The sequence below is a fragment of the Periplaneta americana genome, chromosome 4 (assembly GCF_040183065.1).
Source record: "Periplaneta americana isolate PAMFEO1 chromosome 4, P.americana_PAMFEO1_priV1, whole genome shotgun sequence".
NCBI lineage: Eukaryota > Metazoa > Arthropoda > Insecta > Blattodea > Blattidae > Periplaneta > Periplaneta americana.
In genome coordinates this window covers 71,086,525-71,110,696 of record NC_091120.1, presented here as the reverse complement: position 1 = coordinate 71,110,696, position 24,172 = coordinate 71,086,525, and the positions used below count along the sequence as shown (strand labels likewise).

General features: G+C 35.8%; 1 protein-coding gene across 1 annotated transcript; it reads right to left on the bottom strand.

Moving 5' to 3' along the window:
- Positions 1 to 3,175: 3,175 nt before the first annotated feature.
- LOC138697899 (hornerin-like) lies at positions 3,176 to 9,303 on the bottom strand. The gene is made up of 2 exons (XM_069823485.1): positions 9,274 to 9,303; positions 3,176 to 6,367 (listed from the first exon to the last, which is right to left on the bottom strand). The coding sequence occupies exons 1-2, from the start codon at positions 9,286 to 9,288 to the stop codon at positions 4,031 to 4,033; spliced, it is 2,352 nt and encodes a 783-aa protein (XP_069679586.1). The 5' UTR covers positions 9,289 to 9,303; the 3' UTR covers positions 3,176 to 4,030.
- Positions 9,304 to 24,172: the final 14,869 nt, after the last annotated feature.

The following is a 24,172-nucleotide window of genomic DNA, read 5'->3' as shown; positions in this document are numbered from 1 at the left end:
GATACATGGGTTAATGAAACGGTGAAGTGAAGAAATTGATGAGATAAACGGATGAAAGAATAGGTCGATTGATGAGATAGAAGAAAAATATATCGATGGATTGTTTAGATAGATGGATGAATGGATTAATGGTTTGGTGGGATATACGGATGAATGTATCGATTGATTGATAAAAGAGATGGATGAATGAATCGATAGATTAATGAGAGAGATTGATGAATAGAACGATGGTCTGGTAAGGTAGATGGATGAATAAATCGATGGGTTGGTGAGATGGATGGATTAATAAGATAGACGAATGAATAGATCAATGGATTGGTGAAGTAGGTGGATGAATAGATCTATGGGTTTTTGAGATAGATTAATGAATAGTAATATAGAGGAATGGATCCATGGATCGATGGAATGATGAGTAGATAGGTATAAACAATTTAAGTATGTCCATTAGGGGAGACAAATTAAAAGTAAAAATATTGAAATAGGTAGTAAATACTCCTATTAATTTTATTATCAAATACAATATACATAAAATGAAGCAAGAGCTAGGTAAGCCCTGAAGAATGATTAATATTGATATACAGTAGTTAACTAGCTTAATCCTTGAAGAAAACAGAGGTTAGAGATTAAAGTAAATTTAGTGTATTGAAAGGAAAGTAGAGCCTAGTTCAACAATATAGGACTAAAATAATATGAAAAAAAAAGTTTGTCGTTTCAATTTATGTGAGAAATTTATTATTATGGTAGCCACTATATAAAACACGATAAATCGAGTTACAACTATTTATGAGTTTTCACGGTTGTATAACATTTGAAAAGATGCGTTCGTGTTAATTACGCAGCATAACAAATGACAGTGCTCACTGCGCTTTCCTTTTTCCAGTCATTGTTACATTGCCTTTCTCACTTCGACGTTGAAGGAAGCAGTCGTGTAGGGACTTTCAGGCTGTTTGTTTTACACAAACGACCGTTTCTTCTGATTGTGGATTATATTATAGTCACGATTTTCACGTCTTTCTTTCGCTTCTAAGGAAGCGTTACGGAAATGTGAGCTCATATGACATTAGGAATGCAGTGATCTTAAAAATATCTGAAAGGAAGATATGACGTCTCTCTGGTAATAGCTTCCAAAAATACTTTGTGTTTATAACAACACCTCGCTTTTTCATTCCTTATCAATCGCGCGAAAATTCGAATGTTTAATCTTGTCATGAGAAATATCGAATCAATTCTTGGTTTCACAACTTACAATAGGAGGCAGATTCTCCGCATTAAAGTTGAAGCGTTGAAGATGTTCTCATAGATATTTCTCCATTGATAATGAAATTAGTTATTACATTAAATGGCTAAGAATGCAAATCTATCAGTTTTTTGTCTGTCTCAATTCCTGTTCTATTTTATTTATTTAAATATCTTTACCTGCCTGTCTGTCTATCTTCTGACATATTTAATTCATGTTATGACTAGGGATGTAAATCTATCAGTTTTTGTCTGTCTCAATTTCTATTCCATTTGTTTTATTTATTTTGTATAGTCTCATCTGCCTGTCTATCCATATTCTGACAGGTATTTAATGTATGTAAGTAGGCCTATGTATGTATTTTTATTTTATTGGGTTATTTTACGACGCTACATCAACATCTAGGTTATTTAGCGTCTGAATGAAATGAAGGTGATAATGCCGGTGAAATGAGTCCGGGGTCCAGCACCGAAAGTTACCCAGCACCTATGTATGTATGTATGTATGTATGTATGTATGTATGTATGTATGTATGTATGCATGTATGCATGTATGTATGTATGTATGTAATGTCCCCCGCCATGGCGTCGCGGTCTAAGGCATCCTGCTTAAGACTCTTGTTACGGAATGCGCGCTGGTTCGAGTCCTCATGAGGGAAGAAATTTTCTCATGAAATTTCGGCCAGTGTATGGGACCGGTGCACACCCAGCATTGTGATGCACTTGGGGAGCTACGATAGGTAGCGAAATCCTATTGCGAATGCCAGTTATAACGGCTGGTGGGATCATCGTGCTAACTACCGATACCTCCATTCTGGTTGGATGATCGTCCACCTCTGCTTCTACATGTGGGCGTGAGGCCAGCAGCCGGCTGGTCGGACTAGGCCCTTCATGGGCTGTAGCCCCAGGGATAATAATAATTATTATTATTTATTATTATTATTATTATTATTATTATTATTATTATTATTATTATTATTTATGCAATGCAATGCAATGAAATGTGTGTATGTGTGTACGTGTGTACAGTACGATTATTTAGTCCTGACAATAGCCGGGTCAGGCGAGTCCATTTAGTTACGCCAAGGGGTGTTTGGGTTAGTCACTCGCTTGCCTTCGGAGCAATCGGATGTCACGCGTACGGTAGAGCGGTATGTTCCAGTACAGTTTACTGTACCGCATTCCTTTACCGACCGCTCGACCTTATCTCTACTCCGCAGCTCTCCCCAGTAGTCGCTGAGCTGTCAAGACTAAATAATCGGTCTGTACGTACGTGTGTATGTATGTATGTATGTGTGTATGTGTGTATGTATGTATGTGTGTATGTATGTATGTATGTATGTATGTATGTATGTATGTATGTATGTATGTATGTATGTATGTATGTATGTATGTATGTAAACAGGATCTTAAATGACAATTTTTCAATGTGAAATGTAGTGTGCAATTATTTTCTGTAATAAGATCTTTTGTATGCAACGTCATCAGCTGGCTGCTGAAAAGTTTTACTTTTAGGACATTGTTTTCTTCTCTTGGCGCTTCGCAAAATTATGCTTAATGTGACACAGTATTGCAATGGACTGTGAGATACGTTACATGCTAGAGATCTTTTATATACAATGAAGTTTAGGAAACGTTTCGACATGAGTTTCATTAACATGTTGTTAAATGTTTATTACCTTAGTAACGATTTGTAACTACGCACTACTACTATATTTTTAATCTCATAGTTCATTTTAGTCATATTGCATATAATTGCTTCATTATGCGTGTAAGTGTCAGTACTAGTAACTTAGTGAATGCTGACTTCCTTTACAAACAGGGTTCATAAAAAGGATGCAGTACATAGAGAAAAGTGAACTAATGACTTTAAAATTGAAGTTGACATTGCCATTGATATTAATTGGAGTTTAAAAAGTTATTGTAATAGTGAGGAATATAACGGTAATGCAGCTTTTATTTACGGCTTTATATGTATACATCTAGCAACAAACATATGAACATACTTATATATAAAACATGGCTAATTTTTCACAAGATCCTTGACTATAACATGATATGAACACCAATTTTAAAACTATATTTACATAGCACTTCGTAATTATAAACATAAAAAACAAACAATAAAAAGTAACAATTTTAGGGATGTAATTGAAATCCACTTAGTCATCTGTACAAAATCTTAGTAACGTGATCTGTAATAATAATAACAGACAAAAATACATATTTAAGAACTTGTGTACAAAAATGTTATGCGTGTCCTGAAATTATACTCAAACTTTAGTTGTGAATGATTTCAATTTCGACAATGTTACAAATCAATATATAAAAAGTCTTTTCCCATAGATACACATCTGAACCATGTACAAATAATAATTATTTTAGGTGAAGATTACATAGAATATGGAAATGCTATTTATAACAAAGTGATACATAAACAAATCTTGACATAGTACTTAGTATTCAACGCTATTCTAACTATTTTAATTGAAAATTATATATATTTTGGTTATATTTATGAGAAGTACAACTTGATTATAAATGTAAGCATGAATGAAGGTTGAATAAAATTAATTAGACAAGACCTTGGTTCTTGTAATTCAGAAAATGTTGACAATAAACTGAGAATTACTTGAAGCGCATACAACATATTTAAATCGAGATCAAACTGACTACATTAACAAGGAATATATATAAACTAATGTTATTAACTAGGGGAACTAATTCCTAGGTTGATGTGCTTTTACTTCTGACATCCTCCACTATGCACTGTTTGAAGATTACACCAGTTATCTCAACTCCTGGAGGTATATGAGTAGGCGACACGTTTCGAACCCCGCTTCTTTGGAGCAGGAAGCGCTGTGCTGTGTACTTCTTGGTCTGTAGATTGATAACCCGACCCGGAACTTTCATCAGTGGCTTCAGCTACGCTGACAGTATCCGACGCTGACGATTGCAGACCCTTGAAAGATTCTGAACCGAATTGTGTGCCATGTACTGAGGGTACTGCATAATGTCCTGAAACTCCACCTGAAGAATGCATGCTATTGGAATCTTGATCATTTCCTGAAATAGGCATTGAAATCTTATATTCTGAAGTTTGAATTAACTTAGTTTCTCGTTCTGAGGATTCTGAAGAATGGTGATTGTTACGAGACTTTGAAGATGGAAAGTTTTGTTCTGTAGAAGCTGCAGATTGAACACTATGAGCTTCTAAACTTGAACTGATTTGAGCGCCTTCTCCTGAAGGTGATGAGAATTGAGGCCCTAAGTATTGAGGACTGTTAGAAGATCCTGAATCAAGACTGACCTGGAAATCTTGACCTAATGATTCTGAATTATGGTTCAAACTATTGATATAGGGCTGACTTACAGATCCCGTTCTTGAGGTCGTCTGGACACTGTGACTGGAAGCAGCTCCTGTGGAATGCAGATTGTTCAGTGATTGTGATCCATGTCCGGAAATGTAACCTGAGAAATGTCGGTTGTTAAAATTTGCTGCACCAACATTACTTTCTGCACTGTGCTCTGGAGATCTTGTAAGGTCCCCTGTTACAGATCCTGAAGACAGTGGGCTGTTAAGAGTTCCTGAGCCAAACTGAGTACCATATCCTAAAGACTTTGAACTTTGACTAGAAGAAATTCCTTTTAAAAGAAAATTGTTTACTGAACCTGAACCAGTGTTATGTGTTGCAGAACCTGAACCATGCTCGGAAATGGTACCTTTTACTGCAGATTCAGAAGAATATAAGTTCTTAAGAGGTACTGATGCCAAGTAGTTTTGAGTTCCATGTCCTGTTGTACCTTCAGAATGGCCAGAAGCAACATTTGTAAAAGCTGAGGTCGTTGTATATAAATTGTTCAGAGAACCTGACCCAATCTGCACGTTCTGTTTCTGTGATTCTGAACTGTGTCCAAAAGATCCTGTATTTGAAAGAACTTGTGCACTATGTCCTGCAGATCCTAAATTATGACCGAAAGAAAGTCCGAAAGCATGAAAATTATTCTGATATCTTGATCCAACACTATTTTGAGGAATATAACTCATTTTTTCTGGACTCTGGACGGAAGTCAATTTTGTAGCAGTAGATCCTGTAGAAGAATGTGCATTATTCAGAGATATCGAGCCTAAATTAATTTGATTACTGTGACCTGCGGATTCTGGTCTTTGTCCGAGGGTATATCCAGAAAAATGGAGATTGTTGTAAGATACTTTTCCAGAATGTCCAACTTGTGCCTGATTAAGTCCCGAGTTAAAATTTGAGTTGGTAGGTGCAGAGGAATGTCTATAATCTACAGTTATCTGAGGCAAGTGTTGTAATGATGGAGAACCATGTCCGGGAGTATAGCTTGTGACAGTAGATTCTGAAGAATGAATATTTCCTGAATTTAATTTGGTACCATGTCCTACAGATCCTGAGCTCTGTCCAAAAGCAGGGATTGTTAATATGTTTGAATTATGTACTGAACCTTTTCCAGAAGTAAATCCTGAACTAGACCCAATGTAGGATGTGGCTTCTTGGCCAACACTAGCTCCTGAATCCATAGCGAGGTTTCCACCCCCACCGGAACCTCCAGATTGAGCCACCACAGGCTGAGGTACAGTCACAGTGACTGGCTGAGCCACAGGTACAGGAACGGGCTGAGACACAGGCACAGCTACAGGGTGAGGAACTGATACAGCGTACGGTTGAAGCACAGGGACGGCGATAGGCTCAGCCACAGGAACAGGAACATGTTTGTTCACAAGAACAGGATATGGTTTGAGTACGTTTACAGGGACGGGATGAGGTACATGCACAGGAACAGCTCTATGAACTGTCACAGGGTAATATTCAGCGACAGGAACGGGGATAGGTCTGTTGACGGCAACGGGTACTGGTTGAGGTATTGGAACTGCGACCTGTCGTGTCACGGTGTTGAGTTGTACCAGCGTGGAAGAGACGCCTGCGTCCAGCGCAGTACCGTCATTTCTGCCACCTGCGCCCAGCGCTCCCTGCGTCTGTCCAACTCCCAGAGTGAGATCGTAACCGTGGCCAGCGTTCACTATATATGAAATGCCTCGTTTGTCTTGCTTTTTGCTGGTGTCATTCTGCGCAGCGCCCACCACACCAAGCACTAGGACATATATCTGTAATGGAATTTTTATATACAGAATCTTTTAGGATCATTATAAGGTAATACCTCAGATCACATATAGATTGCTCATTCCTATGGTAAAATCGGTTGCACTTTGAAGAGAACAACCGCCAGGATCGCCACCCGTCCGCCGTAAACGAACACAAGATGGCAGTACAGTCGCTAATGCAATTAAAATGGGAGTTATGGCTTGACTCCTTATGTAACAACTAGATGGGAGCATAGCAAACCTGACAAAAGTTGTTACCGTCAAAACCTATAACGCCGAGCAATCAGGTATATATGATCTAGGGCAGCGTTTCTCAAACTTTTTTGAAGTGGGGACCACTTTTTAAAGTCAGAATAGTTCCACGGACCACTTTACTTTTGTTCCCTTCGAAAGCAAATTTGTCATTTTCGTAGCATATTTTAATGCCGGTATACTTATATTTTAAAATTGAATTAAGGTTCGGTACTTTGGTCCTCTGTTATGAATTCGGGTGGTCCCTGGCTGGGTTATAGGCGCGGCGCCAGATGTGCAGGGAAAAGATGACGAGAAACACCACGTATACAGTGCTTTAAATCCCTCTTTTGTTGCTGAGAGTAGTGTGGAAAGTTGATAGACGGGTAGGGTAATACATTTCATAAAATGTCTGTACCGGGAGAAAAAGTGAAATTCGATTGCCATGCGTCATTTCCAAACTCTGAGATTTTAAACTATAGTGTGATACACAATTCGTTCGAATTTTATTTTTTCTTCTGTCTTTTTTGAAGGACCACAAGGGCAGACCTCGAGGACCATAGGTGGTCCGCGGGCCATAGTTTGAGAAACGCTGATCTAGGGTAATGCCTAACCGAGCGAGATAGCTCATGCGATTCGCATGGGATTCGCATTCGGGAGATCCGTTGTTCTATTCTCGGACCGACCAACCTGACTGGTTTTTACCGTGGTTTGACACAGTTACTTAGACAAATGCCGGATTTAAATTTTCATTGCCACAGTCCATTTCCATTTGTTTGGGAACGAAAATGAGGTGACTGGTCATCTCTCATGAGGCAACTAATGAAATAATGGGTTAGTTTCGTCATTAGTGATGTCTTATTGCAAGCTGTTCATTAATACTTTTCTTATTAGATCCATAATATGATACAGTGTAGAACTTATTATATTCTACTATTTATAATAATAATAATAATAATAATAATAATAATAATAATAATAATAATAATTACTTACTGGCTTTTAAGGAACCCGGAGGTTCATTGCCGCCCTCACATAAGCTCGCCATTGGTCCCTATCCTGAGCGAGATTCCTCCAGTCTCATCATATCCCACCTCCCTCAGATCCATTTTAATATTATCCTCCCATCTACGTCTCGGCCTCCCCAAAGGTCTTTTTCCCTCCGGCCTCCGAACTAACACTCTGTATGCATTTCTGGATTCGCCCATACCTGGTGCATGCCCTGCCCATCTCAAACGTCTAGATTTAATGTTCCTAATTATGTCAGGTGAAGAATACAATGCGTGGAGTTCTGTGTTTTGTAACTGTCTCCATTCTCCTGTAACTTCATCCCTCTTAGCCCCAAATATTTTCCTAAGCATCTTATTTTCAAACACCCTTAACCTATGTTCCTATCTCAAAGTGAGAGTCCAAGTTTCACAACCATACAGAACAACCGGTAATATAACTGTTTTATAAATTCTAACTTCAAGATTTTTTGACAGCAGACTGGATGATAAAAGCTTCTAAACCGAATAATAACACGCATTTACCATATTTATTCTCTGTTTAATTTCCTCTCGACTATCATTTATATAATAATAATAATAATAATAATAATAATAATAATAATAATAATAATAATAATAATTGTCATTATTATCATTATTGAATATCTAATTTAGTTACTATAGTCCTATTATGTATATGCATGCTGGATCTTTAATTATAAACATCAATAACGGAAATAAGAAGAAATGCAAAATCTAAAAATAAACAAAATTAACAATCAAATCTGCATTCAGAAAGGTTATACACAGAATGTTTCGAAGTTATCACTCAAGTATTTTATAAACCCACTCAAACAACTGTCATTGAAATATCTCTGAGAGAAGGAAACATTATAATTATTATGACATTAATTAAAGCGAGTTTATAGGTAATGTTTAGTACAGTTTTGCATTCGACATTAGAATAAAATGTAACTAATTTGTAAGTGGGATATTCACATATAAATGTAAGTTGTAAAGATTGGTTAATAAATGTTGAAGAGTTAAAAAGCGATTTGAATTTGACATCAACTGTCAAAATAATATTATTTTCTCATAACGTATCAAGCTTCGTATTTCTGCATGACTAATCTAATGTACCTCGCAGGACTACCCTTTCGAAATGGATTAATTTTGTAATTTAATCGTTATCACTCTTTCACCAGAGAAAATTCCATATTTTAATTACTTTTAACAAAATTATTAGAATAAATGATTTATTCGAATGTCCATTTTGATAAACAGTTAGTATTATTATTATTATTATTATTATTATTATTATTATTATTATTATTATTTTATTATTATTATTATTTTATTATTATTTTATTATTATTATTATTATTATTATTTTATTATTATTATTATTATTATTATTATTATTATTATTATTATTATTATTAGTTCAATTAACATCAGAGGGATTATATTATTGACGAGGTAAAATTTAAATAGTTGCCCATTACGACTATTTTGCATAACGTTTGACTTTATGCAAAAGATAGCACTATAAGCCTATACTGTATTTTATGCTCAGATAAATAAGCAATATTCTGAAGCTGTATTTTCCAAGTAGTATGTAGCACAACCAATTATGAAATATATTATTAAGAGTAGCTATACTGAATGAATTAATGTTTGCTCACTCACCAGCAGAATCCTCATGTCTTCTTGTGGAGGTGAGCTGTGCGAAAGATGGTTGATGCGCCTGTTGAATCACTTTATATACTCATCTGAATGCATGCCTGCATCCAGATAAGACGACTTGACGGTTCAGCGATAACAGCAATTCACCTATTTAAATTCACATTTCATTCTCTCTCCTTCTCATCTGCCTCTTTAATTATCTACGCTTCTAACTGGCCGTTTGTCACGAGACCGAGAGTCGATCCCCGGCAGAGAACATTAAATTTGTGGTGGAAAAAGCTGTGAAACAGGTTTTCTTCTACTGCTTGTGGAAGTGTGACTCAGACAATAAAGTTCCATTCTAAATTTACAATGAAATACGATAGAAAAATTGACAAATTCATATTAGAATCTGTCTAATGTCTTTCTCCAGATTATATCAATATAAGATCTATGTTCGTTTTTAAACGCCATCTAATATGCAACTAAAGTATTACTAGGACGCGGAAGAGGCGAAATTAGGTCCAGAAGCTCTAATTTATGCTTGGAGGTTTTTAACGTGCCGGAATACTTCGACACGAAAGATATGACTTAAAATCCCTCCCGGAGGACTTGGTCTTCCGAATTTCCGTCCCCAAAAATCCATCAACCCCAGCCGGGTTTGAACTCGTAACCCTTGGGTGTAGAGGAGAGTGCTTTACCCTAGGCCACCGGGAGCGACTAAATAATTGATTAGTAAACAGTAATGGTTAATACTGTATTTTTTATTACTATAATAACACAGTCTAGTATATACAGTCACGAAGCTCAATACTTAATAAATATGCATGCATAGATAGTTGCTAACCACCAGGATCGCTACTATCGCCTTATCACAGAACCTTTCTCTAGCAGACGATAAAATGTATTATACTTTCGATATCGTGTTCTTTTGAAAAAATTAACATCTTCCTTCCACTATTGAAATATGAAATAAGTAAGGTTTATATATTATTTTCTTAAAGTATATATTATATTTTATAAACTCACCTTCCTGGATCTTTCGGAAGAAGGATAACTCTGACCACTTTTTCTTACAATTTATAGTACTACAAACGTCTCCTTGTCCTATATTATTATTCAAGTTACTGTACTTTAGCCATTTAGTTATTACATCCGATAACAAACATTTCACAGTTTACACAACTTTTCACAACAATGCGAAATTCGGCACAGTCAATGCCTTTTCGATCTAGACCAGGCCGTAATATATGTTCGGGTTTTCTATTTCAGTGTATGGAGCTCAGTGAAATATTATAGCCTAACTTTATTGCTTATCATTGCTAAGTTTTATTTAGTGTAATGTGTCCATAAGTTCCCTTTTACATCTTGTTGCATAATATGTTGCAGAAATAATTACAAAACTGCGTTATTTTAATGTGTAGAGAATTTTACATGTTAACATAATCTGTTCGCATCAACATTTTAAGTTTAGAATAGAAGCTATTTTGAGGTTTAATAAACATAATTTATATTGTGATCTTAATTTAGCACATCTACCTTTCTTAATTGCAGATAGAAAATTTACCATACCACTGCTATGAAATTAGTGTACGTACGATTGTGTTACTTCGTCTCTTAGTAGAATTCAGTACTCAATTGTAGTATTAAAGTACAGGCAAATTGAATATGCTGGGTATCATACATGACATTATGCTTAATTATAATTATTTCTTTTCCTGGATGATGACTGATTCTGTTAATTCTCAGGTGCTCCAAGACGAGTCTAAACAGCAGTGTACATTATGTGGTAAATATTACAAATCTGTTAAAATTCACATAAGTAAGGCACACTCTTCTGAACACAGACAATCTATAACTGCCAAATATTCAGATTCCAGTATTACCAATTTATCTGCTATTGATATTCTAAATTCAGATGTGTGTTCTTCGAACAAGACTCAAAATCAATCTACCACAACTAGTAATAATAATATTACGCCTACAAACTCATCCTTATCTCCTTTGCAAAAATGGGAAGATAAATTACAGCACATTATAACTAATAATTTATATCAAGATCTTGATCAAGTTAATTCTGAAGCTTTCCAATTCATTGTTGAATCAATTTCTTCCCTTCCTGGACCTCAACACCCAGCTGTCAAATATTTTAATCTTCGCCGTAATGGGAAACTTAACAAACGATACACCTATACTGAAACTTCCAACCCGCAAAAGCGGAATAAAAGACAAAAAGATAAAAACAGAGAAAGATACTCTTATCATTTAGCACAATATAATTTCTACAATAACCGAAAGAAGGTAGTACGACAAATAATGAACACTGAAAAACAACGGTTTTGTTCCCTTTCTAAAGATATAGTTGAAAATCATTTTACTGACATATTTGGCCATTCCAATAATATGACTTCGATTAACCTTCTCCCTTCTTGTGATATATCCGAATTTTCTGATTCTATAATGATTACTGAAAAAGAAATGAATATAGCACTCACTAAAATGAAGATTGACACAGCTCCAGGACCTGATCGAATTACTGTCCGAGTTCTTAAACATCTCAAGTCAGCGAAATTTCTGTCACTGCTAGGATCAGCCATGCTTCACTTCGGAGTTGTACCTGCTCCCCTTCGGAAGGCAAGAACTATCCTGATCTACAAAGGAGGTGACCATAGTGATTTGAAAAACTGGCGGCCTATTACGATCTTCTCAGTAGTGCGACGCCTTATTGTGAAAGTGCTAGATTTTAAGTTGAAACATTATATTTCCACTTCCATTCACCAAAGAGGTTTCGTTTCTACACCAGGGACCCATGTTAACACCTCATTAATTAATGGTTGTATAAAGCACGCGAAAAATAATAAGTCTGATTGATTTGTTGCTTTTCTTGATGTAAGCAAAGCGTTCGATTGCATAGGACATGAGCATGTTAAAAGATCACTAGCTATGAATTCTATGCCCTGTAACTTACTAAATTTAATAATTGAATTATTAATAAGGAACCAGATTCAAATTGAAATTGCTAACGGGAAAACTAAGCCCATTGAGGTAAAAAAAGTTATTCCACAGGGCAGTCCACTTTCTCCTACTCTATTCAACTTAGCAATCGACGGTATCATTAAGGATCTTATTGATAATGAAGTATCGCACGCCCATGGTTTTTCATTAGATCCTACTCTAGACAATCTCTCTGCCGTTGCTTTTGCTGATGACATTGCTTTGATTTCAAGTAGTGAAAATGGAATTACATCTCTGATTAGTCTAGCAGAAAGTAACCTTTCTACCCTTGGTTTGGCTATTAACCCTAACAAGTGCAATTTAATAGCGATTAAAAATGGTGTCCTATCCCAGTTTAATGTCATGTCCGCTAATGGTTCGCTCATTCAATCCATTTCTAATCCTAATGACCGCATTAAGTACCTTGGTATTAATTTTAATGATGAAATCGTTTTTGATCAATGTGCAGTTTTTACCACATTCAGTAAAAATATCTCTAAACTCTGTCTCTCCCCTTTATTAAAACCTGATCAGAAGGTAACGATTATGAATCAATATCTCTGGCCCACTCTTACTTATCCCTTACAGTGTGCTCCACTCTACCAAATCAAAACCAAATTTCTTAATGATTTAGATAAAGTTACCAGAGGAGCATGCAAAGAGCTTATTGGTCTTCCTCATGACTGCCCAGACGGAATGCTTTACTCCCCTAAAAAATATCGTGGTCTTTCGTTAATGAAAGCATCTTGGGAAGCTTATGTGCAACACATAAATATCTGTAATACTCTTCTTCGTGTTGATGACTCCCATCTCCACAATGTTAGGGATCTTGTAAGTGAAAAAGTTTCTGCTCTGTCAAAATTGAATATCACAGCTATTGATGCTATCAACTGGTCAGGTCGTAAAATTCGTAAACACTTAAGAAATGACGCATTCCAAACTTGCGTGGTAAAGGAGTTATTGTTTATAGTGATCTCCCCAAGGCTAAATCATGGGTAACCAATCGAAAGGGCCTATCTTCCTCAGAATGGACCAATGCTTTAAAAATGTCAAGCAATATTTCGGCGGTTCGCGCAATACCGGGCAGAACTCTAAGCACAACCCGCTGCCGTCATCCAGACTGTAGCGAGCTTGAAACACTTGGACACGTGCTTGGACAATGCCCCAAAGGCGAGCTGCTGATCAATGCTAGACATCATCGTGAACGACATGCTTTGGCGATATCGTTAAAAACTTTAAATTGGGAGATTCATGAGGAAGTACATTGTGTATCATCAGATTGTTCTTTTAGACGGGCAGACATTATTGCTATCAACGGACGCTTAAAACGGGCTCTTGTTCTTGACCCTACTATCCGTTTCGAAAGAAACCTAAATCAGGCCACCGAAGTTGATATTGAGAAGAAAACCATATATGAACCTTGTCTGCCGTATCTTTCTCAAAAGTACAACGTCCCTCTTAAACAATGGTCCGTCATTGGTTTGCTGTTTGGCAGTAGAGGTTCAATCACAAAATTCACATGGAATTATCTTAAGGAACTTCACATTCCTTTTGATTATGTAATGTCTATTCTTATAAATATTATCAAAGATTCTCTTCAAATATTACATCATCATCTCTATTTCAATTAATCAACTTATATTTACCTTCAACAATTAACTTTCTTTTTTCTTTTATGTATCACATCACATTATTGTACATGTTTATTGTATTCAGGACCCTTGTGGTCACTCAAAATTCTTTGAGCTGATGTCTATAATTTAGAATTATTATTATTATGCGAATATAGGAATATAAGTTAAATATAGTATATATAACCTATAATTTCAACATATCTAAATATCCGTGCGGTGCAACTGAAAATTATTGAATCGTGCATAAGTGTACGAGATTTTCGCAATATTTAATAGAAATAAAAGAAGGTATTATACACACGATCAACGTAATTTTCACACCAAAAATCATATTACACTTTAACTCGCAAGTGAATTATGTCTGAAGTGTCTTATAATCATTGTTTTAAATTTTATTAATGCAATTACACTACATTTTAGATAATTATATGTTACCCTTTATGCATTCCAACTAATTTATATGGCTGAAACGCCGCCCTTCGTGATCGGGTTAAGCGAGTCACATGGTCTGCCTTACGTCCTGTAATAGATCACGATGGCAATGGTACAGTCTATTGTTCCTAGTGCTCACAGTGCTCCAAGCGGCTAGCAACTATCGCAAGAAATGAAAAAAATCGTCCCAAGCTTCGTGACTGTATATACTAGACTGTGATAATAATATGAAATTTTATCAGTTGTAAGCTATTTTATTTATCACCACGGCATGGCGCGTCCTCAGGTTGCGGATAGAGGAGACGGCCTCCAGATATGGAGGGTAGCTGCGAATATATTGAATAAGCAGTCGTGGACAGCCGATAAGGGGTGATCCTCCAGCTAGGGGGTTGGGCGAAGGGCTAACAACCCATCACCGTAAAAAACAAATTGTCACGAAACCTAACAATAACTAACTGTAGTAACTTTCGAGGAATATCACTTTTGTTGACGTCGTACAAAATTTTGTCGAATATCCTTTTGAGAAGATTAACTCCATATGTAGATGAAATTATTGGGTATCATCAGTGTGGTTTTAGGCGTAATAGATGGACTATTGATCAGATTTTTTGTACTCGACAGATATTGGAGAAAAAATGGGAGTATAAGGGTATAGTACATCAGTTATTCATAGATTTCAAAAAGGCATATGACTCGGTTAAGAGAGAAGTTTTATATAATATTCTTATTGAATTTGGTATTCCCAAGAAACTAGTTCGATTAATTAAAATGTGTCTTAATGAAACTTACAGCAGAGTCCGTATAGGCCAGTTTCTATCTGATGCTTTTCCAATTCACTGGGGGCTAAAGCAGGGAGATGCACTATCATCTTTCTATTTAACTTCGCTCTAGAATATGCCATTAGGAAAGTTCAGGATAATAGACAGGGTTTGGAGCTGAATGGGTTACACCAGCTTCTTGTCTATGAGGATGACGTGAATATGCTAGGAGAAAATCCACAAACGATTAGGGAAAACGCGGAAATTCTAGTTGAAGCAATTAAAGCGATAGGGTTGGAAGTAAATCCCGAAAAGACTAAGTATATGATTATGTCTCGTGACCAGAATATTGTACGAAATGGAACTATAGAAATTGGAGATTTATCTTTCGAAGAGGTGGAAAAATTCAAATATCTTGGAGCAACAGTAACAAATATAAATGACACTCGGAAGGAAATTAAACGCAGAATAAATATGGGAAATGCGTGTTATTATTCGGTTGAGAAGCTTTTGTCATCTAGCCTTCTGTCAAAAAATCTGGAAGTTAGAATTTATAAAACAGTTATATTACCGGTTGTTCTATATGGTTGTGAAACTTGGACTCTCACTTTGAGAGGGGAACAGGGATTAAGGATGTTTGAGAAGAAGGTTCTTAGGAAAATATTTGGGGTAAGAGGGATGAAGTTACAGGAGAATGGAGAAAGTTACACAACGCAGAGCTGCACGCATTGTATCATTCACCTGACAGAATTAGGAACATAAAATCCAGACGTTTGAGATAGGCAGGACATGTAGCACGTATGGGCGAATCCAGAAATGTATATGGAGTGTTAGTTGGGAGGCCGGAAGGAAAAAGACCTTTAGGGAGGCCTAGACGTAGGTAGGAAGATAATATTAAAATGGATTTGAGGGAGGTGGGATATGATGGTAGAGACTGGATTAATCTTGCTCAGGATAGGGACCAATGGCTGGCTTATGTGAGGGCGGCAATGAACCTCCGGGTTCCTTAAAAGCAAGTAAGTAAGTAGGCTATTTTATTTAGGAAGCCTTTCAAAATTTGGTTTAGCACATTCACTTGAGAAAAAGGGTTGCTAAAAGGTGGCGATGTGCATTCCATCTACAACCTCTCCTACCCAAATCCCATCCTTACCTTCACGTGGTGCAACCCGTTTTGAACGAACGAGGCTCTGGGGACCGAGTATCAGCGGTATAACTGAAATGTCATATGCAGAGGAAATGCTGCATAGGTGGGAACCCCACCAATTGCACCTCTCTGGGGCTAGCAATCCATTGAGCGTCATTTTCACATTGCATTCAAGTCTCAACAGAAGCCTCGGATGACAAAGAATGGACTGAAAATTCTAGTTTGAGACCATAACAGGCCACTCGGCCTAGTACTTGTTAGGAAGACGACGACGACTTGAAAAAAGGCAATCGTATTCTTAAAATTCACTATAACTATTGCTAATGGCAATAATAGTAATAGTAGTAATAATAATAATAATAATAATAATAATAATAATAATAATAATAATAATAATAATAATAATTATAATAATGGTGATGGTGGTGGTTGTAATCGTCGTCGTCATCATCATCATCATTATCATCATCATTTCTATTAACGCAGTAAGCCATATAGCCCCGGTTCGACCTCGTCCAGCAGCAGTTTTACAGTTCGGTCTGGTTGTCTCTTCCTCTTGGACTATAATTAAATACTCGTATTAATTTTGGATACTTTTATGATTCATTCCAGAAACATGTTTTACCCAATTGTTTTTATAAATATGTTTAGATTTTCGTTTCTGCTGACTCAACTCTCAGTTTTTGTAGTATTTCTTCATTCCTCTTATGATCAAAAAGCATATATCCTGCTGTTTTTCGAGAAATTTGGTTAATTCTGTTCTAAACCTTTTCTCATGGCCCTTCAAAGCTTTAAGATATTTAGGAAGTGCATTGAAGATTGTAATACATGAATAATGAACTTCTTTTTTATAACAGCTTAGACTAACAGAGTATGCAAAGTATGACATTTTAAGTATGTTTATATCATCAATAGAAGAAAAGGATCTTAATGCATAACAGGCAAAGTTCAATTTAGGAATAATACATTCTATGTGTATTTTACAGTTTAAGTGATTATCCATATCTAAACCAAGAAACTTTGTGCTTATAGATTCTTTGAGAGAGTTCCATTTAATTTAATACTGTAGGAAGCCTGAGCACTATTGTGTGTACTAAATTTGACTGCACTGGTTTTATCAACATTAAGTGCTAGTTTATTTGCATGGAACCATTCATTCATTAGAAGCGTTTATAAAAGATCGTATTTTCTGCTTGAAATAATCACACTTGTATCATCTGCAAATAAAATTACATGGGATAAATTATTTATGGTTAAGGCTAAATCATTAATATAAACTAGAAAAAAGAGTAGGCCTAAAATTGACGTCTTGGGAAATAAAATGTTTAATATTTCTAAATTTTGAATAAGTAACTTTGTGACTATTCGGTGTATTTATTTCTACTTTTTGTTTTCTATTTGACAAGTAGAAGATGATGACGAATTTAATACATACCTCGAAAATTTATAGATGAATATGAAAAATTGAGTCTTAAATTAAATTTGGAGAAGATATGCTCCCTCCGTTCCAAAATATGGTGTAGTAACAAACAAAACAAGTTTGATTATTGCACATGTACGCACGAAATGTTTCGCGGTGTGTTATTCTGTTCAGTAGTGAAGGGACTATCAGACAGTGCAGTTGTGAATGTTTCTAATATTTTGCGGTGCATCAAACTATAATATTTAAATAGTTCATTATGATCAGAAATCAAATGGAGTCCTGGTATGGTGTTCCTGTTGCAGAAAATGGAACAACTCAGGCAATGTTGAATAGAACATCTAAGGCACAACAGTCGTATAAAAAACGGGTTGTAATTTATTGCAGTTTTTATGTTAATTTGTCTCTCTCAAAATATTGTTTCTTTTTTCATTTATTAATTGGACATCATATGGAATGGAATGTACCTTACTTTTATGTTTTTCTTATGTTAATTTATCAAACAAGTAAGTATCTAGAAGATGTATTGAAGTTACATTATATTACTGAGAACTTTAAGAAATGTATACCTAATTTGGAACACAATTAATTACATCTTTCTATACCATATTTTGGAACAGAGGGAGTATTATAAAAAGCAGATAGTCATTTAAAGATTTAAATTTGGAATAAGGAAAAGGATGTATTAAAAATATGACGAAATTAAATATCTGGTTGTTAATTCTTGATGAATTAGAAATGACGGGAATAATAACTGAAGGAAAGTTTATATTTAGCAACGTTAATAGAAATATTGTTTGAACCTCATAAGTGACACCAATAAGACATCACTCATGAGGTAACTAATTCAGGCGATGATGGGTTAAGGTGGCCAGTTTCTTTTCTCCTCTATTGCATACATAGTTTATTAGTAACATATTACATAAATTAGACTTCAGACGCATACAAATAAATTGTTCTTCCTTTGGTACATATAGTCAACTGAGATGTATTGCCTGGTAATAGTGTACTATGACATAAATACATGAATAAAAACTCACATAAATTTTTATATTTCAAGATTTAGAAAGAAAAAAAATTCGCTACATTATTATTTGTAAAAATTGATTTTGGAGAAGAAATGTGAAAATTAGATAAGCATAATATTAAAACTAGTTCTAACTCATTTTTTATAAATAAAATGAATTGGAGAGGTATGATTAGGCGTAAAGAATGCTGATGGAAGATTCCGCAAAGAGGTATTGGATAGGAAGTCATTGAGGAAAAAAGAAGAGAGGTAAGTCTACCATAATATGTGATTCAGTGAGGGGAAAAGGATAAGAAGGAGAAGCGCAAAATATTCCAATAAAGACAATTAAAGTGCTTTTTTGCTCTCATTTAATAAATCCGACAGGGGCAGATACGAGTACATGAAACCCAGGATGAATGAATAACAATTAAATTTGTTTGTTTGTTTGTTTGTATGTATGTATGTATGTATGTATGTATGTATGTATGTATGTATGTATGTATGTATGTATGTATGTATGCATGTATGTATGCATGTATGTATGTATGCATGTATTTATATATTCACACTGCAAATGGGTATATACCCGGTGGCAGTGGTAACTAATTACACTCAATAATGACAAAAAATAATAATAACTAATAAAAATACAATAATTAATAATAATGATAAATAATAATAATAATAATGATAATAATAATAATAATAATAATAATAATAATAATAATAATAATAATAATAATAATAATAATAATAATAATGAGCATCCTAAATTAAATGAAGCATGATCACTTAAAGTAACATTTAAAGTAAATCTAATTTGTATCTTAACCCTAAGTTCAAACTAAGACCCACGAGTGTGACAGGTTTATACTTGCACAAGTACCTTTCGGCACTACACTTTGCTGGTATTTCTTTTGACACTTTTTAGATTTCTTTTCTTTTCGCTAAACTTTAATGTTTCACCAGTCAGAATGCTGGTTCAATTATTATTCTCCCACATTTTCAGTATTTTACACTTTGTCAGGCTATCTGCAGCTACTAATTGGTTGCAGTTGTAAAATCGTTGGCCGAAACAAATGTGCAGAGAGTGGCTATTGAAATCCTGAAATGGTAATTCCTCTCATCCCACCCAGTAGGTAAATGGAGGAGGGAGGTAATTGGCATGTTGCGTATGTTTTTTCGTTTCAATTTGTTTCGCGACATAATTCTAATTAAGGCGTTTAAACCTTTTAATCGTTCAGAACAAATTTCCATAAATCACGAACTTTTAAAAGCTATTACCACAAAATATCGGATATGGAGGTATCAGAAGAATGATTTTCAGGCAATTTAATATAAATGTAGGATGATGAAAAAAGGTATATGGAAGGTATGGAAAGAATAATGATGAAATAATAAATATATTGCCCATAATAATGCAATTAATACTGGACGTATATTTAGGCTAAGATAATTTTAATTAAAACTTGGCGCTTCCTTGTTGAAAATAATAGTACCTTATGATTCTGTCACTGGTTGCATAAGAAATCTCTGCTGTCCATTGCTAACAGTGTGATGATTTATGGAATTTATGTTTTGGCAGTGTATTGTACGTAAAACAGCGTATGAAGACACAGGAGTATAATAAAAATATAAAAAAGAATAAAAAAAAAGGAAGGTGGAATAGGAAGAGAAGTACGACAAGGAGCCTTTTATCAACTATCCTGTTCAATATCTACTTGAAGGATTTAGTGAGGAACTGTTTCCAGAACATGGAAGGGGTGATAGCGAGAGGAAGAAGAATAAAGTGCATAAGATTTGCTGATGATATGGCATTGTTAGCAGAAGAGGAGACGATACTAAGGGATGTACTACTGGAGTAAATGAGCAGTATGGGATGAAGATAAGTGAAAACAAAACGAAGACCATGTTTATCTGAAGAAAACTAAAGAAGTTAAACTTGCAAAATCGAAATAAGATAGTGGAACAAGTGAAGAGCTTCAAATAGGCCTACTTGGGATGTACTATAAGCAGTAATATTAACTGCTGCCAGGAAGTTAAAAGGAGGATAGCAATGGCCAAGGAATCTTTTAATAGAAAAAAGAGCATCTATTGCGTACCTCTGGAAAAGGAACTAAGAAATAGACAAGTGGAGTGCTTTGTGTGGATTTTGGCATTGTAAGGGGCAGAAACATAGGCATTACGACGAAGTGAAGAGAAACGAATAGAAGCATTTGAAAAGTGGATATAGAGAGCGGATGGCGTGAGAATTGGAAGAAATTTATCTTCCGTCCACGGATTTGGATGTTTGTCCCTTGTCTTGTGATTATCCTGTGATGTCTCTGCGGTGGTTCTGCGATCCTTTAACAATTTTACTCCGGAAATAAAATTGTACTTGTACTTCTATGAGTGACACTACTGTATTCACAGTTTAAGCTTTGACTCTGCTTCCCATATAACCAAGGTCCTTGTCGATAATTCCATCCTTTCATATAGCTCTCTCGTACTTTCAAGCGCCGTGCACACTCTAGTAAGCCCGGAAATAAATAGTAGTCAATTGGAACATCTTAGTAAATTACCATTTACAGAGGCCTCTGTACAAGAGGCCAGGCTCTACACCTGTGGAGTAACGGTTAGCGCGTCTGGCCGCGAAACCAGGTGGTCCGTGTTCGATTCCCGGTCGGGACAAGTTACCTGGTTGAAGTTTTTTCCGGGCTTTTCCCTCAAACCAATATGAGGAAATACAGGGTAACTTTCGGTGTTGGACCCCGGACTCATTTCACCGACATTATCACATTCATCTCATTCAGACGCTAAATAATCTAAGACGTTGATAAAGCGTCGTAAAATAACCTATTAAAAAACAAAAGATGCCACGGAACGTACAGAAAGGTTTCTTTCCTCAGTGCTCCTGTTGTACGCGCCGAAGTTCAAGGACGTTTGTTGGGCGTCGCGTGCGTGCCGTTCACTTCAGTCTATTGTGAGATAGTGGAGAAATTACTCATTCGTGCGTAATGTAATGGAAACTATTGCTTCTTTTTTTTAATTTTGAATATTGAAGAGATTACTTTTCCGTGAATATATTGCAAGAAGTGATTAGTCGAATATTTCAGAACAATCTGTAAATATGTCAAAAATGTATTGTAGGAGATGGAGTACACTTTGAACATCTTTTGTAACACAGGTGAGATGTATTTGTATTAATTTTGTCCGCTAAACTGGTTTTAGAAACTAAAGTTATACCGTAGAAACGCAGGCCGATTTCGCGAATAACTGTGCGAAACGTTTAACAGAAATGCCGCTGAAGTTAAAGTGTGAAGGAAGTGTCATATATAGACGACTATGCAGAGTATCGGTCTTGGTTGGAGAATCGCCTGACCATGTTGATATTTTCCTCAGGATGTTTTCAGTATAATTTTCTGAAAATAAGAATTTCATCTTATCCCAGGTTCGAATAGTCTACATAACGCTACAATCGTTCTGACTGACCCATTTCATTAAAATTTACAATAAATCAAACTACTGACCCTTATTCGAACGACTAGAGCGTCGACTTTTCTAAACCAGTTTCGAAAACCGGCAGATTCAATTGGAATTTTTTATGAACAAACACTATGGCTGAAGATATAGTGGACACGAAAGTAATCCAAGAAACTTAAGGGAATTCTACAATTGCTCTCTTAATCATGTAGTTCGCTCCCATGGTGCACAAAAGCCAGCGATACGGCAGCAAAAAGAACTACAGCTTTGGCACGTCACTCCTAGACGGGGATGTACAGTGAATGACGCAGTGAAGTACGCACCATTCGATAAAATATTTAAGGTTATTGAATTAACCTACATCATTCTTCGAATTAACATACATCTTTTCGATTTCGATCGCACTTTCGTCCTCGGTGGTCTAGCACAAGGGAGGAAGTGAAAAGTACGTCGTCCATGTCATTTTCGCTTACATCGCCTTATAAACAGACGCAGAGTAAGATTCTGTGCATCTGTGATGGATTTTAGGAGCCCAAAGTTATAAAAGCTGTGATGCATGCCTTTTACACTCCGTCACTGACCTTCCTCTCTATTTGTACAGTATCAAAACATTACTGTCTCTGCCGGGGAAGGTGGAGTGAGAAGTCTGGAGCACTTCAATCGAGTTAATAGCGCCCAGGCCAGGTCTAGCAGTTGCATTTGTTGCAATTAGATCGGGTGGCCTCGTGCTCGAATTCTGCGAAAGAGATTGACATTACATGTAGTAATAATTCCTTCGTAAAGGAAATGTATGTTCGTATTTATACTTACATCACATTCAGGAACTCTGTCTGAATGAGAATGCTACAGAAAAAAAATTATCATTCATTTCTCGGCAACGTAATCATTTGTAGGCAGCGCAATAGGCTAGTATAAGTGGCCTAAGTGGTAGTGAGATTTGTCTCACCCTGCACCTGAAATATCTACCATTCCACCTTTGATATCTGCCATTTTCAATTTCGTCACTCATGCGTCATTGATCACTGCCAAATGATCTCGGAAAGCATTTATTATTCCCTGTGTATAACAGTTTTTCTTTTAAATATCACTTATACCTACGATACTGATAATGCAGAATCCACGGAAGTGAAGAGGCTGATACACTTGCGAAACAGGGATCGCTGATGGACAAATAAAATGAGGAACTAATGAGATTAGTAAAGGGAACACTTTGTGATCGTGTCAGACGGGATCATGCAAGGAAGATCAAACAGAAATAATGGGAAACGCTACTTAACGAAAACGGAGTACGATCACACCTACTAAGAGAACAATGAGTAGCGTGCAATAGGCTCATTACCGGACATGAATAACTCCATTCGCATAGTAGAGTCTCCTGACTGTACATTATTCCTTAATAATGGCGAAATTGTTGGGAACAATTTGGACCATTTGAATTAGTGACAGGCTTGTCATCAGTGAAAAGAAATGCTTAAGGAAAACAACATGACTAACTAGACAGAATACGAGTAATAAGAATATACAGTCCTCACTATAGCACCAATGAGACAACTGCAAAAGTGAACAGTATAGTTACGTATTTGAAATGAATGATTCTAGAATTTCACATTAGTCTAATTCCTAGAATTACAAGCATTACTCAGTGCATTAATTGAATGATATATTACGTTTTCTACATCTACATCTTTCCTATTTTCCGCCTTCCTCTTAGACTCTGCATACGATCCATATAAACTTAATATTGTCTATCATTTGATATCTTCTTCTGCCCCGAAATTTTCTCCCTTTCACCATTCCTTGCAATGAATCCTTCAGTGAGCAGTGTCTTCTTTGCCAGTGACCTAGCCACTAATTTTTCTCTTCCTGATCAGTTTGAATCTTTCTTCACCTACTCTTTTCAGCAAAACTTCATCTCTTATCCTGTCTGCTTCATACTCTCCGTTTTTATATAAGTTTTCTACACTTATCAAACTTTGTAAATATAGGTGACTAATAAATAGAGAAGTCATTTATTTAATTTTTATTTATTTATTTCCAATGGCGAGGCCCTTATATTTGACGTTTATTTAC